Source organism: Ambystoma mexicanum, chromosome 1p (genome assembly GCF_040938575.1).
Source record: "Ambystoma mexicanum isolate Mex_15411 chromosome 1p, UKY_AmexF1_1, whole genome shotgun sequence".
NCBI classification, from domain to species: domain Eukaryota; kingdom Metazoa; phylum Chordata; class Amphibia; order Caudata; family Ambystomatidae; genus Ambystoma; species Ambystoma mexicanum.
The window spans coordinates 470,404,447-470,422,109 of NC_090921.1; the positions used below are offsets into that span (position 1 = coordinate 470,404,447).

General features: G+C 45.6%; 1 protein-coding gene across 1 annotated transcript in view; it reads right to left on the reverse strand.

Moving 5' to 3' along the window:
- The window catches only part of LOC138573254 (AP-1 complex subunit mu-1), a 629,275-nt gene that overhangs the window by 439,327 nt on the left and 172,285 nt on the right, over positions 1-17,663 (reverse strand). The window contains exon 4 of the mRNA XM_069649323.1: positions 9,254-9,384. Within this exon, the coding sequence (XP_069505424.1) occupies positions 9,254-9,384 (131 nt within the window). The remainder of the gene's footprint in view (positions 1-9,253; positions 9,385-17,663) is intronic.

Sequence of the window (17,663 nt, forward strand, 5' to 3'; positions counted from 1 at the left end):
TAACAGGACAACACTATAGACTTAAGGCTTTGAGGAGGTTTAATTCCTTTCTCTCCTCTACCACTCTACTTGTGGTGTCCCCCATGGATCTAACCTTTCCCCCTGGTTCTTCAACACATACATGGCCCCCTTGCCCCACCGGATCTCTACCTTTACCTCAAACTTCCAGTGTTATGCGGAGGACACGCAGCTCTCTTTTCAGGCTACCCTCGGCCTCCTCTTCCTCGTCGCTCATCCCTGCCCGTCTATCTGCAATTCATGCTTGGTCTGCGGCCAACAATCTATGCCTGAATGCCAATAAGACAGATAGTCCTCATTGGGACCCCTGCTCCCGCTTTCCCACTTTCTCTCTGGCTTGCCTCCCTTGGCCCTGTGCCCTCACCTAACAATGAGGCAAAACATGTTGGAGTCATCTTCAACTCCACTCTCTCCTTCTCTTCTCACATCTCGGACAGGTCTAGAAATTTCAACTACCAACTGCACCTCCTGAGAGGTATTCTACCTTTTCTCACTTTACCCCAGAGAATCCTCACCTCAACAGCCCTGGTTCTCTCTAGGGTGGATTATTACAACAGCCTCTTTCTCAATCTTCCTACTTCTACTCTCCGTCCTCTACAACGCATCCGGAACACAACCGCAAAACCTCTCCTTGGCCTCAAGCCCTGGGCCCACATCTCTCTGGTGCCGATATCCCTCCAATGGCTCCCCGTGGCTGCATGATCCACAAGGCTTTCTGAGGCCGAGGCCCGTGCTATCTACAACGCTCTCATACTAAATTCTCTCCCTCTAGAGTCCTCCAACTCTCTGCGGGTGAGCCGCTTTCACAAAAGAGATTGGGGTAGATCTTTATCCTCTGCAGGTGCTTGCCTCTGGAATAGCCAACCTCCCCCTCTCCATCTTGAGCCGGAGCACTTTAGGTTCCGAAAACTCCTCAAAACCTGCCTTTTCTCTTCCCCCTTTCCCCTGCTAACCTCCTTTCTTTTCTCTACACCCTCCTTCTCCCAAACTCTTAATTTTTTGCTGACTGGTTGCCTGGTTCACCTCCAGAGCCTACAGGTCCCAGGCTCCCCCGCCAGTCTTTTGCACTTGCCTCCGGACCGCTGCAAGTTGTTCAACATTTCTGCACTTCCAGCTTACGCTCTTTAAGCGGGGCAATCCTCTCTGCACTTAACCCAGGGCCCTTCTGGACCAAACTCTTCGTTTCCACCCCCCAGCAACACCCCCGTCTCTGCATGTATGCATGACCTAAATGTACTAGGACCAGTTAGTCGTCAGTCCTATCCCCCTCCTCACCCACCGGTCACCCCCACCCCCCAGAACTCCCCTGAGCTTGCTCTCAACTGTACCACTTCACACACTTGCACTAGGAGAAATGTCGTCAGGCTTAGTATGCTAGTTTTTCTGTTTAGATCATTCGGAGCCTTCAAGGCATAAGAAGGATTACTGTATTCCCTTGTTCCCTTCTTTCCTTGAAGCACTTCACCTGTGTATAAGCGTTATATAAACAAATACAATAAAGCACACTGTTCAAATATGTCCTCTTGTCCGTCTCCTATGTCTGACTTACCACAGCACACACAAGCGAGGAACAGGTATTTTGCACAATAAGGGGTGACTACTAAGTCAATCCCCACATACCAAACACACTCCCCTGCCCAATGAGCCCTGGATATGCCAGTACAGTAGGTATCGGAAGCCATCTTGAATGAGAAAGCATCCATTGGCCACAGAACCTAGCGTCTATGAAATGAGACGCATTTCATAACAGTCATGCAGTAGCATTCGGGTGATGCTCGAGTATGCGTGAGTTGGGGACACCAGGGGACTCTGATGTGGAGACAGCGAAGCGTCGAGCAGACACAGAGCTACAAAGAAGTTTGCGTTGAGACCAAGGATGATTCTGGCGGTTACTTTGAAGCAGGTTGAATGTTCCCAAACCAGTGTGGAGATAGTTCCGAGATGCACAGAAAGCCAGGGGTCACCACCTTTATTTTGTAATTGCTGCAAGTCTCAATACAGGGGCTCTAGGATAAGGGGGGGGGGGTCCTTACTCTTCACTCTGAGCCATGGAGCTGGGCTGGCACCTTATTGAGGAGCCTGAATCCAGTGCAGCTAGCAGAGTGCAGGCCTAGGTCTAAGTCTAAAGCAGTTTACCACCAGCGTTCCCTGGGGATGGTTAGGGGACAGAGCTCACCTATGACTTGGAAGCACTTTGTCACCTCGCAAATGGAGGCCTTTGGAATGGACTACACTACCATTGGAGGTCTGATGAATTCTTCTTAGAATCGAAGTGTGGGAGGCCCCGTCCGTGTGAAGGTAAAAGACCAAAGAGGATTGGACAAAAGGCAAGGCACCTGTGAGGGGTCCGATCCATATTCCTGTAACAAATGACCGTTGCTTCTTGCATCATATCTAGAGTGCTCTGTTCCACAGGGAAGAGGAGAAAAACAAAAAGGGGTCCACAGAAAAGCAAGATGGATCTACACTTGTTAGTTGCCCTGCTTAAAGCTTCCCCCTTCATAAGCATTCAGCTTCCAAGGCCCTTTGGTGTGAGACTGGCCTTTGTCATGCGCGTGTCTCTTTAAAGTATGGTACCCAGGAGATCTCTTGTTGAGAGCTCCTTGGCTTGAGTGAGGAATTAACCAGCCTCCCAGAGAAGCAAATGAGGGCAGTTTTCATACCTATTGTCTCACTTGCTGAAGCGAAGGCAGGGTCCCCATGAATTCACATAACTGACCTGGCTCACAGGGTTAACGTTTGTCTGAGATCAAAGTGATGTAGTTTTAATAATTGTAGCCCAAACGCCAACTCAATACTAACGTTGGCCACACAAATGTATATACTTAATTCTATGTAACCACTTGTATACATTTACTATCTGTAATGCCTATTCTGTACTGTTTTTTTGCAACTTTATAACCATGACAAGCGCCTGGTTGCCCCAGGGCCAGGCAGCACTATACAAATAAACTAAACTAATCAGTCACCATACCAAAACCAGGTAAGCCTTATGCTTTAGCGTTAACCAGCCACAAGGCTTATAAGGCCACAATTATGACATTTTGGTACAGATGTACAAAAGTTAAATGCAACCTCTCTCTACAGTGACCTTGGGCCACAGATGCAGTCAAAATGTACATTGTGACCATTGAACATGGCCTCTGCCACTAAAGTGAAGATGCTGCAGATGTCAGACCAGTATGTGCCCACACCATGCTTTTGGCATACAGCTTTGTAAAAAGGTGGGGAATGGGCTCGGATCAGCAGACCACCCACATCATTTTATTTATAAACATCAAAAAGCTTGGACTTTCTCACCCTCGCCATATCGCAATGCTTCACGGGCACCTTGCAAGGAGAAGTTCAATATGACCCATTGAGCCAACCATGGAGGTTTAGGGAGATCTTTTTGATAAAGAAAACACATTTTGACAGGGGGAAACACTCCAGACAATGTCATACATTGGTGTAACATGCAATAAGAAATCACAAGTGTGACAATGCGTAAACAAATCGGCACATTGCTCAACCTCACACTACATTTAAATTGTGGGAACAATGACCTTAACCGTTAAAATTACCAACACTTTGCAAATTACAAAGCGTAACGCACATACTGCCCATAAAGAATCCAGTTACAGGCATGGGATCCCCACTCCAAACTGAAAAGCGAGAGAATACACCAAACAGCACTTTCTACCTACATACCCATCCTCAATGAGGAGGCCAGTTATTAGTCAGATTAATGCATTATTCTCCACAAAGTAAACTGGCATACCATCCTCAATAGATTGGTCGGAGGTTGCCTGAGCATCTGAGTTCCTGGCCTCCTTTGGGTTCCCAAACACATAGGTTGCATTCCCTTGTAAAGAAATTTCAATTTAGCTGGAAAGAGTACAGTAGTTCTCAGCACTACATCAATGTAGTGTTACTGAATAGTTTCCAATGCCCTTTGACTATGACTGGTCATATTGCCATCAGAAAAAAATGTAAACATTCTCGTGTTGCAAAAAAACACTAGCTTTCTTGACCTTTATTTTCTTTAATATCAAGTCCTTACTTGACCCACTCGCAGGTGGGCCATGATTGTAGGGCCACCCATTCTTATGCTATTACATATTTTTACTATAAGTAATAGCATTTTCCAAGTTTAGGTGGTAGGGGTCTATGTCATTTCATCGCAAATCATTTTTATGACTTGTATTTTTACGAATACATTTTGCTGAAATAAGTCATCGAAAATATCATTTATTTTTGGGGGTTCCCACCTACCCCCATTCTCCACCTATTTTTAACTATTCCCGGCACCCCCAACCCCTTCTCTGCCCTGCCCCTTCAATGAAAGAACATTATACTGTGGCAGTGAATCAATGGATATGTCCAAATGCTGCTAAAGTCAGGAGTCAAAGAAACTATTCATGTCCAATTCCTCTACACCATTCAGGAATCCGACACCACACATCAGAGGCCCCCTGAAGTTCTCGTCTGCTCAGTCAGATGGCTGTAATCTTCCTCAGTCCCTTTAATACACGTGTTTGCTCCAGAGCACGAATCTCTAACAACCTTGCATCATGCTCCACCACCTCATGCAGGGTCGCCTCCATCATATGTATAAGGAGAAACCCAAGCCCGTTACCAATTGTTCCCTAGTCTATGGAGCCCATCAAGGCCACTGCTTGTCAAAAGTCACCCACTTACTTACATCGGTACCATCTCAGTTACCAACAGGACATATGAACTAGGCTCTCACTCAGATTCCCACACATCCCGACAGTCTTCACCATTATCAACCACTACATTGATCACCACTTTTTGTAGGAGAGGTACTGAAATGGTGAATTGGCAGCAGCCAAAGCTGCACGGGACCTGGAGCAGCACCACAGACCCAGGCAGGGCAGCCAAAGAGGTATGGCCGCAACAAGTAATCAGCACTCCTTTATAAAAACTTCAAGCAAGGTGCACTGGTGAATTACCCATGGCACTTCAGGGTCCAGGTGAACAAAGTGAAACCGCTCTTGTTCATTTGGCCTCAGGGCTAAAAAGATTAGCAGCCATCTTTGTTTTCAGCCAGACCACACCCCCAAACTTGTTTCTTTAGGAATAGTTGGTGTATGCCTCCAAACAGGTTACTTACCCCTGGTAACGTTCTTTCGACTGGATGTTCCTCCTACGTATTCCTCATCTTTCATATATTCAAGTCTGCTTGCAGCTAGCTTCAGATTTTTTTTTTTCATAGGGTCGAGCGTCGTATCTTGGTCCTCGACGGTCTCCGTAGCGTCACTCATGACGTTGACGCCAATATATATTGGCAAGCACGCTGACCATTACCTCAGTTAAGTAGCATGCTGTGTTCCAGGAGGAGATGCTCTTGATGTTGCGAGAAAGGAAGGTGTAAGATATGGAAATTCTAGGCAAGAGGGGATGAATGGGAGGACGAGGAATAAGTGGAAGGAACATCCAGTCGAAAGACCGTTACCAGGGGTAAGTAACTTGTTCTTCGATTGGATTGTGTCCTCCCACGTATTCCTCATGGTTGATTATGCTCCCAAAGTAGTTTGAGTTTGTCAGAGGGTGCTAAGAATTTACTTTGTTAATGTTGTGGAGGACAGCTTTGCCAAAGTTGGCTTCCTCTCCTGAAAAAGAATCTACACAGTAGAATCTGCTAAAGTGTATGGAGGAACTTCCATGTTGCCGTTCTGCAAATGTACATCACTGGTACACCTCTTTTAAGAGCCGATGAAACAGCCACTCTAGTAGAATGTGCTCTTAGACCTTCAAGTGAATCCTTGCAAGCCAATGAGTAACCCTCAGTTATGCACATAATCCATCTAGAGATGGCTTGTTTTGTGACAGCTAATCCTAATCTATGACAAACATATCCAATAAAAAGCTGATCATCTTGCTGAATATTTGCAGTCCTTGTCATATAGAAACTTAGAATCCTCTATGGGTCTAAACGATGAGGCCAACAAGATGGTAGTGCAATACGTTGTGCCAAATGAAATTCTGACAACCTTAGGCAAGAAAGATGACTTGATCCTTAAAACTACCTTATCCTTGGAGAAGGTTGTGAAAGTGTGTTTGGAAGATAGAGCCTGTAGCTCACCTACCCTATAGACAGATAGCCACTAAAAAGCAGTTTTATGGCGAGCTTCCTTAGATGGCACAACTGTAAGGGCTCAAAGGGCGCTCCCATAAGACCTCTTAGTACCAGGTTTAGATCCCATGATGGCACGATGAAGGGAGTAGGCGGAACACATTTGTTAAGCTTTTCAGAAATTGGGTCACAATCGGTACTTTGCAATACGATTCCTCAACCGGAGATCTTTTGAAAATTGAAAGGGACGCTAAATAGCCCATCACCATGGCTACTTGCAACCCAGAATGGGTCAAGTGAAGTAGGAAAGTTAAAACCTGGGCAGCAGTACAGGGTTTTAGTTGCTGTCTTCTCGCTGAAAGCAACACTTCTATTACGTCTTCTGGAAGGTCCCAATCCTTATATCTCACCTTTACAGATACCAGGCGTGAAGGTTGAGCGTGATCTCTGGGTGAAGAATGTGACCTCCCTTTTGCGAGAGTAGATCATCTCTTTGGGGAAGACGAATCGGAGGCCAGATAGCCGTTTCCAGAAGGTCCGGGTACTACGTTCTCATGGCCCAATCTGGAGCAACGAGGATCATGGTTTTCCCGAACTTCCGCAACCTCCGAATGACGGGAGCTGGCGGAAACACGTATAGAGGAGGAAATTCCCAGTACAATGCGAATGTGACGCCTAGAGCTCCTGTTCAGGGAAATGATGTGGAGCAGAACAGCTCGCACTTACGGTTGACACTAGTCGTGAACAGATCCACTTGAGGGGTTCCTCAAAGGGCGAAGATCTCTTGAAGGACTTCCTGAGCTAGTTCCCACTCATGGGAACTCTAGCTCTGCCTGCTCAAAGCGTCCGCCGCCGTGTTATTTTCTCTGGCTAGATGACCTGCCAGAAGAGTTATTCCTTCTCTTAGTGGCCAAAACCAGAGTTGCATTGGTTCTCTGCACAGGGGCAGTTACACTACACCCCCTCTCTTGTTGAGGTAATGGCTGGCCACTGTGTTGTCCGTCATTATCAGGACACTTCTCACCCTATATTGAGGGCAGGAAGGCCATCAGCGCTAGTCCGATTGCCCTCAGCTCCAAAAGGTTGGTATGTAGACTGAGACCAGTGTCCACTTATTGAAAACTCTTATTTGCCCCCCCCATCCTGAGAGGGAGGCGTCCGTCACAACTGTTGTTTCCGCCATGGTTGCCAAAAATATTCTTCTTTCATCACATTCTCCCAGCTAGCCCACCAGAGGAGATCCTGGAGAAAGTCTGTCATTTTGCCAGAGAATTGAGACCACTGGGATCTGAGAGCCCACTGAAGGGATCTCATTCTCAGACGGGCTTCTGGAGCCAGAATAATTCAGGATGCCATGAGGCCAAGCAACGTTAGGAAGTTGTCGGCTGGAAGATATCGTGCACTCTGAAATTTTTGGCCCATCTGCAAAAGATGTTCAGCCATTAACTCGGGTGGCAAAGCGTCCCCCCCCCCTGGCCCCCTCCCCCGAGGCCGAATCCAGGACTGCTCCAATAAATTGAAGCTTCCGAGAGGGTGTCAAATGGGACTTCTTGAAGTTCAGAGAGAAGCCCAGCTCATGGAGGAGTTGACAGTTTCTCCTGAGATGACCTTGACACTGTTCCGGAGAAACAGCTCTGATCAGCCAGTCGTCCAGGTAGGGGTAGACGTGACCCCTCCTCCCCATCCTTAGACTTGCTGACACCACTGCCATAAGCTTGGTGAAAACCCTTGGGAAGAGGATGAGCCAGAATGGCAGAACTCAATACTGATGAGAACCACTTATCGGGAACCTCAAGTACTTTCTGTGCTTTTGATGTATCGGCACATAAAAGTAAGCATCCTGAAGATCCAATGACACCAACCAATCTTGGAGTGAAGGACCTGAAGGATCTGAAAAAGAGTTACCATCTTGAACTTGTCCTTCCTGAGGAACTTGTTCAAGCATCTGAAGTCTAAGATGGGTCGCACTCCGTCCTTCTTTGGGATTAGAAAGTAAGGAGAGTACCAACCTTGGTTCCTGTATGCTACAGGTACCAATTGTATCACATATTTCTCCAAAAGGGTGAAAAACTCCTGTTGGAAGAGCGGATCTGGAACCAAAGTTGATCTTATTCTTGGGGGGCAATCGGGAGGTCTTTTCAGGAATGGTAGGCATTATCCATCTGCTACTGTTTGTAGGACTCATGCATCCGAAGTTATACTTTGCCAACTCTAGAAATAGTAAGACGGTCTGCAGCCTACCACAGTTTTGTGGTTGAAGGAGTCATTTTGCTGCTCCACCTGCAGCTGAGGGTAACTCTGCAGGTGCTGAACGGGGAGTCCTTCCTACTCTACCTCTTCCACGATAGGGTCTTCTTTGACCGCTTTGTGGAAACTAACCTCTTCCTCTAGATATGGAGGAATAGAAATGAATGGCCTTTCCATTCTGGACTTGTAAATTGAGGTGGTCTTATTGCCGCCCCTAAATATTTTTCTGCAGCTCTAGAAGCTTGCCGTTTTTCTAGACTGCCATGGGCCTTCTCCCCAAAAAGAGTACCGTCAAACAGCATGCCTAACAGACGTGCCTGAACATCCAGATTTTCTTAACCAAGACATACGTCCAAGTACTGTGCTGACAGCCATGGCTCTACTGGTCAAATCCACTGTATCTAACTAGAAGAGATTGCCTCATGGCATCTTTGCCATCTTCTATCAGGCTTAAAAAACCCTTCTCTCTTCTCACTCTGGTATGTGCTTTGCTGCTGAAGCAGCTACACCCCAAAGAGTAGGTGTTTATTTCGCTAGTGCATGCTGGAACAGACGGATAGGCTGCAGCCTTTGATGAGGATGATGATGTTGCTGCTTGAACCACTAAGCTTTCAGGCGTTGGGTGACTGTTCACAAACGGAGGAACTACGGAAACGGTCTTGTACTTCTTTGTTAGAGTATTTGAAGCTACTTTGATGTTGTTCTCCCCAGAAAAGTTCCTTTCCATATTACCCCTCTGTGGGTCAGACAGCAGAGACATGCAGCAAAGTGGAAGAGCAAGCATTGGGGTTGTATCATTTTAACAAAACGCTATATAGTAAATCGTCATTTAAGAAAAATAAATCACACAGCAAGCACTGTAATCCCTCCATTTCATTTTCAATGAACAGCAGGAAAAGAACTACTTACTCTTGCAGAATTTTACTGTCTGTGGTCTGTGGATATCCAAAATCCATAAGTTCATCCAACAACTCATATATTATGACAAAGTTATCTCGAATGCTCTCTTCTTCTAACTCTTTGAAATATTCAGAGAATACCTGCAATAAGTGAAAAAAGAAAAGTGCTTACATTTTGCATGTTATTATGACCTCAGATGGCCACTAATCAGTTTGATTGCAGATACATAGCATGCAAGCCAGACGCCTACCCTGCAGCAGATCACTTCCTGCCCAGGTTGACTGTGAAGGTACGCTATTACTATGTGGCGGACTGAGTGGCTGTATCTAAGCCAACGCTTAGAGGGGCAGCCTGTACAGTATTTATGAATACAAACTTTTTTTGGTTGCTATGGGAAGATCATGCTAGGGATTAAAAAATAGCCCCGTAATAGGCATGTTGTAAAGAACTTTAAACAATCTGAACAGAGCCTTTCATCTTTCTGAGATGGTTACAATGAGTACACTTCAAGGTAAGTAATAATAAAAACTGTTCACAGTGCTATGTATTGCAGCACCTTGGCCATAGGTTTTATTTTGTACCCACAAATTAATGAGCTGATATTCAAGGGTCCAACATGAAACAAAGAACTGAAAAGGTTTTTGATCTAAAAGACAAAAATAAAAGCACAGATTCAACTGCATTTCTAATAACTTTATGGTGTCCTTCACTCTAGAACTGAAAACGAAATGTTTTAACTGTAGGAAATATATAGACAACTCTGCAAAACAAAATTGTTCCAACCGACATATGCAACGTCGTAAGGCAGCATCTGCGTATGACCCTCCTCCTAGTCCCAGGGACTGGCAACAAAAGGAATTTGAGGCTGTAGCATTCTGGGCAGTCAAAAGGTTAAAAAGACTCCTTAAAGAACAATGCATGGGGCAGGAGACTATACAGGAAAATGAGATGGACCTCAACTCTTAACTAGTTATCCTAAATGCTAGGTTTTGATTGTGTACGCAGTAATAAATTATGCCATTCCATGTTTGCACCTCAAAAACTTTCAGGATCTGCGTGACATCTTTGCCCAACAGACACCCACAAGTGTGAACACTTATCTGGGAGTCAGTTCTGGTTTAAATGCTTTGTATTGTCATTCATTTTCAACTCCATTTACTGCATAAGGACATTTCCCCATGTAGCAAGGGATAGACCTTTGCTGGTACTCAGGTAGCACACAACCCTTCAGGGAGAGATCAGATTGGCCTGAGGCTTAGGTAGCTGTTCAGAGAGGTACTTTAAAGTCTTGTTGGTGCGGCTAGCGAGTTCCGACTCTTGCCTTTGAGCCCATCCCAGTTTTAACCCCGGAGGACAGTGCTGGTGCTTAAGTTTGTCCTGATCCTAGGAGTGTGTGGGAGTTGGGGGGGTGGGGGAGTTCCTCCCCTCACGGAGGCCTGTATGGCGTGAGCAACTGCACCTGTGACTGAGTATTTTCTGCTATATCTGCAGCATAAACACACAATTGCAGAGACGCCATGTTGCTGGGGCCTGTTCCCTTTCCTGACCCAGTGGGACACAATATTTCTTCACCAGGCCCTACAGAAATTATCATACTAACACTCCTTCCCTTTCCCACACTTACAAGGACCTTTCTTTCGGTGTTAAATGCCCTGAACATTAAATAGTAAATATTTGATTCTAAAACATTGAAGTAATTACCACAGACACCTTGGAGGGTTCTACATTATGGAATCCTCCAAATTACTGGGGGGTAAGTTTTGTTTTTTCTTAAAATTGAGGTTTCGCCACAATAAGCCATCTTCCACCCACTGTCTCACAGTATCCCACCCCTCCATATATGTATATCCACCCCCGCTCATGATGTAGTCCATCATTAATTAACTTCTACCACCGTTTGTGGGAGCAAGACTATACGCAGGCCTTCTACTGCATCAACAAAAATCTTCTATGGTGCAAGTTGAGGGACTTGCAGATGCCCGGGAGTTTGCTCATCATACTAGTCGACAAGCAAACTCCTGGGATCTGCTGCCCAAATGAAAAAGAATGAAGGCTCGCTACTGAAGGTTCTCGCTCTCTCCGCTTATAATATTTTATACTAAGAAAGGAGGTACTAATGGTTATTGGGTATATATAACAAAAATGTGTTACAAACTAGAGAGCATCAGTTACTAAAGTGCCATGCTCTGAAACAGTGCAGATCACTCTGGCTGGGTGGATTTGTACACAATCTTACAGTGATGAGGCAAGTTTCCTCATTCGCATCTCACGTGGGGAGGAAACAGCTGTTGAAATAGCTGTTGTAAAGATTTTACATCAAGCTGGCCTGCTTAGGTTGTGATGGTAATTGGGCTTCATAACTAACTAGTCACCGAATGCTTCTTCTTATCCCATTGTTAATTGTTAGCTTAAACCCCGCAAACAGGAGGTTTTATTTTAACTATGGTAAAGGTCCTCTCGATAAGTGAGATTTTATGACATATCATATGCAATTGATTTTGCAACTGAGTTTGTATGATTGAGAAAGGATTTTTTTTTCTTTTCATGTGAATTGAACCTTATTTTTTTTTTAACTCGTTTCGCTTAATTGTGCACGGTTAAGTATGAGCAGCCAATAACACAAATAGATTTTCTTTTAAATCATGAACTTAACCCTTTGTAATTTGTGGGTATGAAACCACTGCGTACGCCTTGGAGAAAATAACAGACTTGTAAAACAATGTTACAGAGCCCCAAAAATGAGCCCTTCAGTTGGATCTTTGGAGCTGGTGTGATAAACTCTAGTTGCCAAGTATCAACAACAGATTCAACAGGAGAACACTTAACGACATCAGGCAATGGCTGCCGTTACCATGGATAAATGATGGACTGGAAAACATTTTTCCACCTGTAAAGTTAAATGAGAATTCAGACATTGATTGACAAATAGTCCCAGCAAAATGTAATTTTCAATAGTCATTCCATCTGTTTTACATCTTTCTAGTCCACCTTTTTTCTAGATTTGTACTTTGCTACTTTTTCTTTTATTATAATGTGTTGACTGTTTATAGCACGAACCTAGCTGGAGAGAAGAGGCGCGCATTACAAAGGGAGGATGTTAGCACTGGGCTTGGCATTTTATAGTAATGGAGTGTTTGGTGGAGGGAGAGATTTGTTTTTTGGTGTGGCAGATAATATTAAAAAAGCCATATAACGTTTTTTTCGGAACTGAAGGATGTTGGGGGCATTTCGAGCCTCTGCCTAGATGGAGTTCCAGAAGTCAAGACATGGCAGGAAGAAAGCTTGGGAGTCTTCTCTTTCCAGGCTAGTTTAAGACTCCAACCTCGACCCACCAGAGGTGTGGCGTCTAGCCACAAATGTACGGTTGTGCCCGTTCGAGGCTGATTTGAGAGAAATACATGCAGTTTTCAATAGGAGCCTGGCAGGCATCGGGAGCAGTGAAGCTTGCCGTGTAAGAGAGATCGTTGGATTTACGGGCATTTGTAATGAGGCGGGCTGCAGCATGGTTGGGTTTCAGGTACTCGGCTATAAGCCCAGGAAGTAGGGTATTTTTTCCTCCCCCCCCGAAGTGCGAGATCACAAGGTCTTGCACTACAGTATGGAAGTCGAGGCGCATATCGTTCAGCCATTGTTGCACAAGTTGTTTGGTGGGAGGGGGCCAAGAAGTACAAGTTTGTTCTTGGTGGGGTTCATTTTGAAGGTATACATTTGACATCCATGTTTGGATGGCACCCAGGCATTTTCCAAGGAGAGTGTTGTTCTGGGGACACTGATCTTACGAGAACAGCCAAATCTCGTCAGCATATGTATAGCTATGTTGGGGTTGATTAAAAGTACTTCACTTATTTTTATCCAACCTTCCCCTTTACACTTTTTTCCTTTACATCTCTTTCCTTTTGATTACATTGTATGTCTGACCATCCCCCACCCCTCCTTGGTCTTTCATTGAATCCTCCTTTCCTGCAGTCAGTATTATCTTTCCATCAGTGTGTGTCTTTTAGTATTGGTTTCCTTCATTTCTGCCCTTTACGCTTTTCCCTCATTCCATCTCTTTCCTCATTTCCATCCTCCATTTCTGTTGTCCGTTCATTTTACGTTTTTCTCCCTCTTCATGTCTTAAACACTCATTCATTGCTTCATCCCTTATGTCTGTCACTCCAGATTTTCTTATTCGTCTTCCAACTTTTCCTTTTATGAACTGCTAAATCACCAGAAGCATTACTAGTTATCTGTGAAATTTTCTGCTGGATAATGCATTAGATCATCAATTGCCAATCTTTTTCCATTAAACCAGGACCAACCTTATTTCCTGTCCCTAAATAGCTTGATCAAAGCAATATTGTATCAGCCTTTTCTATGACTGACAGCAAAGTCTTGAGTCTTGCAACCTGGGTGTTTTACCTCTGAAGTGAGCCTATTGCATAGGGCAACAGTATACACCCTCCTTTCCCATTTGTTTTTACGACCCCTCTACTAGCTCCTTCTCTCACTCTTACTGACTCATTCGTTCCCTACTCCGCCCTGTTCCCTTTGCTTCCATTTTTGTTTCCATCTTTCCTTTTCATTCTTTATTTCTCGGTCATTGTCTTGTTCTCTTTTGTTCTTCCCCCAATACTTTCCTTCATCTCATCTTCTTTCCCACCTTTTTTTCAACTGATAACAGCAGCTCCACCAAGTTTAACTTCCTTCCAGTTGTGCAATTTTACTGGATGATGCATTCAACGATCTAACAAACCGAACTGAAATCTTTGCCACTTCATTGCAATGAAGGAAGACCAACTTACTTCCCCATCACTAAATATGATCGGAGAAATAACATATCAGCCATTTTATAACTTGCAGCAAAGTCTTTGCACTCCTCCAACCTGAATTGACAATGGCTGGAAGCTTTACTTCCAAAGTTAACACAAACAAATAAAAATATAGTATGAAGTGCTGTATGCGAAAGGAAAATAACCTCTTTCTTTCTCTTATTTAGACAAAGAATATCTAGTTTGTGGAGGGCGTTTATGTGGTCATTAGCACCCAAGGTGGAACGTTACAATCCTGGAAGTCAATCAGGATCAAGGGGTTCCAGGCAATGTGTGCCGTGGAGCCATGGAACCTGAGGAATCATTGTGCCACCCTGTGCTGTCACTGTAACAGATACCCCGACGTCCAGACCTCAACCCCCTCCAGTACCCACTAACTGTGCAAGCCCCCTCTGCCCTGCATATTTCAACCAATGTCCCACTCTGGTTCCCCACCACCGCATCTGCTCACCAGTCACTGCACAGATCCATAAGACGTCCTTTCTGAAGATCACAGTCACTACGGTTTTGCAAAATAAATAGCCTACTAAATAGGAAAAAACGGGGAGGACATCCATCCATGATGAAGAGGCATACTAACATCGGAAAGGGTTGTGTTACAGTTTGAACCACTGTGCAAGCTATTGGGCTTTCTTCAGACCCAATACGTTCAGCATTTGTCTTATTCTATGTTGGAATAGTGTGATTGCTTAGCTACCAGTCGCAGAAAGGACTGATTAACAGGTCTCATGTCATAATGTTTAGAGAACAGAGGTAAGGATGGCCTTCCTTTTCTGAAGCAAGAGTGGCAAAGAAAAGCAGCGATGACAAAAATGGTTTCAAATTTGATCAAAGAAAATAAAGAACAGAGTGAAAGGAAATGGAGAGAATAAAAGAATACAAGAAAAAAGTTGTAAAAACAAAATGGATGTAATGAAAAACGAGAAGAAAACAAATCGATACATTGAAGTGTGAAAAAAAAGGAAATGGACCCAATTGGTAGATGGGATTAAAGCAAGAATCTGAGAAAATAAAGTAAGATGATATAAAAAGGAGGGACAAAGGGAAGCTGGGAGGAAAAAAGGAAAGAAGGAGTAATGAAGAACAAAAGAAAGATGGACTGGAGGCAACCAGAAGGAGCATGCATGACAGCTGCCTAAACGCAGTTCTCCGTTTCCAGTGGGTTAAGAGCGGATTGAGCCACCCATTTCGGAAGACTGATTTTTGCATGTGAAGTCCTGGTGTGGGGAGCATCTAGGTAAAATCTCGGAGCCCAACAATAAAGGGTTCTGGAGAAATCAGCAGACATCAGTGCCCTGCGGTGTGACCTGGATTGCTGGGTGAGGAGCATGCGACAGGCCTGGTGTTCCCGCTCCGTGAGGCACAGTGAGGGGGGGGGGGAGGTTGGGAGGTGGAGGGGCCCGGGCAGCGGTGGTGCCCCGGAGCGGCTGTACAGAGGTGAGCGGGGCTTGCAGGGAGCTGCAGTCCCAGCACAGCGTTACCAAGGCTGTCGGCACTAGCCCTGTGTGCCAGGGTCACGTAGGCGAGCGTGAGGTATTAGAGCGGGGCTGGGGAGAGCCCAGACCATCCCTGGCACAACTGTTAGAGAGTGCTGTTGCCGCCGCTCGCCAGGTGAGAGGACAGGTGGGCTCCGATCCACCTCCCATGTGGGACTACATACAACACCCAGTGAGGCGAGAGACCCCGGCAGACCCGGTGGTGAGGCACTGTGTGGGGGAGAGCACCCTGGTGTGGGCGTGGATCCTTGGAACCCAGGGTAGTGCTACACTAAGGCGGCCGCTGGACAGCGAAGAGACGGATTAAAGAGTGCTATGGTGGACCGCTGTCTAGTGACTGAAGGTGAGGCCTCCTGTGGGGGTGTATCGATCTGCCTGGTAGCGGAGTGACCTGTATTGCACCTGGGCCGGGTTCGAACTCGGCTGAGGAGAAGCACAGCAGGGTGGACAGATCCCCTTGGAAGAAGTTAAGAAGCAGGAGGGGGAAGAGGTGTCCTCGCCCGCACGTGGAGAGGATCAGTGGGTCTGTGCCTCCCCCACCCTTTGTCATTGAGGTGTGAAGCTGGGGTTGGAGAGCCCACCCTTGAAGGGACATGATGTGAGGCCGGAGGCCGACAAGGTGAACTTCTTTGAGCCAGGGATGGAGTGTAGACTGGCCCAAGACCCTGGATGTTGGAGAAGAATGGGATCTGGGAAGGTAAAAGAGGCCTCTGGCACACCGGCCACTGGGTGAGGTGCCTGGCTGGTATACCCGAGACGGGTGTGAGAGATGCCCAGAGGGAGTGTGGGCCGATATAAAGACTTGACAGAGTGGCGAGATCCAGTGGATGGATTGGAAGGGTGCCCCGGGCAGATATGCATTCGGGGAAGACGAACGGCATCAGAGGGAGCAGGACTTGGACGGGGAAGGGCGAAGCAGCGCACCATGGCAGGAGCACCTGAGGAAGCAGTCTCCACTAAAAAAGATAATTCTGCCTTGGAGGAGATCAGAGGAATTCGGGCAGATCTGGTGGTTAAACTAGATGCACTGGACAAACGTGTAGACAAACTTGATGACAGGCTACATAATGTGGAGAATAATCAGTCCTCTATGGACACACTGGAGATGCAAGTTAATGAGACTTTCCGAGCTTGAAGGAGGCCGAATGAACCCTCAAAATTGATGACTTTGAAAACCGTGAACGGCAGAACAACTTGCGGTTTTTCGTCTTTCCTGAAAAGGAGCAGGAAAGAGAGAGACCTGAAGAAGTTGGTCTACGAGGTCGTTAAAACTGCACTTTGTGAGTGACACTACTGCTGAACCCAATCAGGGCTGGGGGTGGTGGTAAAGGCAAGAAGTCTGTCCTGGCGAGGTTTCACTATTTTGAGGAGAGGATGCATATCCTTGAGAAAGCAAGAAGAGAGGCCGGTTTTGTTGGGGGTCAGCAAAAATAGCCTTTGTTAAGCAGAAACCTGTGCAGTTCCCTCTGGGACCACTGCAAAAGATTTAAGATTACAGGTGTTGGCAGTAAACCCACTTGGTAGCAGTCTGTACCACACAGATTCACTGTGGTAGCTGTGGCTGAGCAGTCAGACTTCCCTCAAGAAGAGTTAGGCAGTATATAGAGGATACAGGATAGGTACACAGAGGCACAGTAGTACAAGCAAACACTGACCAGAGCTAGGTGTAAAAGTATATACTTATTTATTTTAAAGGCACACTCAAATTACACTAGCACAGAAAAAGGTAAGTAAGTCAAAACACAGTCACTATTACTTATATGTACATCCCTAGTCATGTGTTGGACAAGTCTAAGTTAACACCACTTATTTCCAAACAGAGGTGAGTGCTTAACATCAGATGGCACTCCAACAAGTTATTAGAAAAGGGAGGTAAAAAGCAGAAGTAATGAAAGCAGCAAGGTAAAACACTTTTCACATAAGGTTAGAAAAGGCAGTCAATTGTGGAACAAGGAGAATTGGTTCGTGGCCCGCTTTAGAGGGAGCCAGGCGAAAATATGCCCAAGATCACACAATGTCACAAGTCTTTGCAGGTGAGTAGAAAAAGTTTTACTGAATTTAGAAAAAGTTTAGTTAGGGTGTCCCAGGCTTACCCAGGTTCAAGAGCCGAGG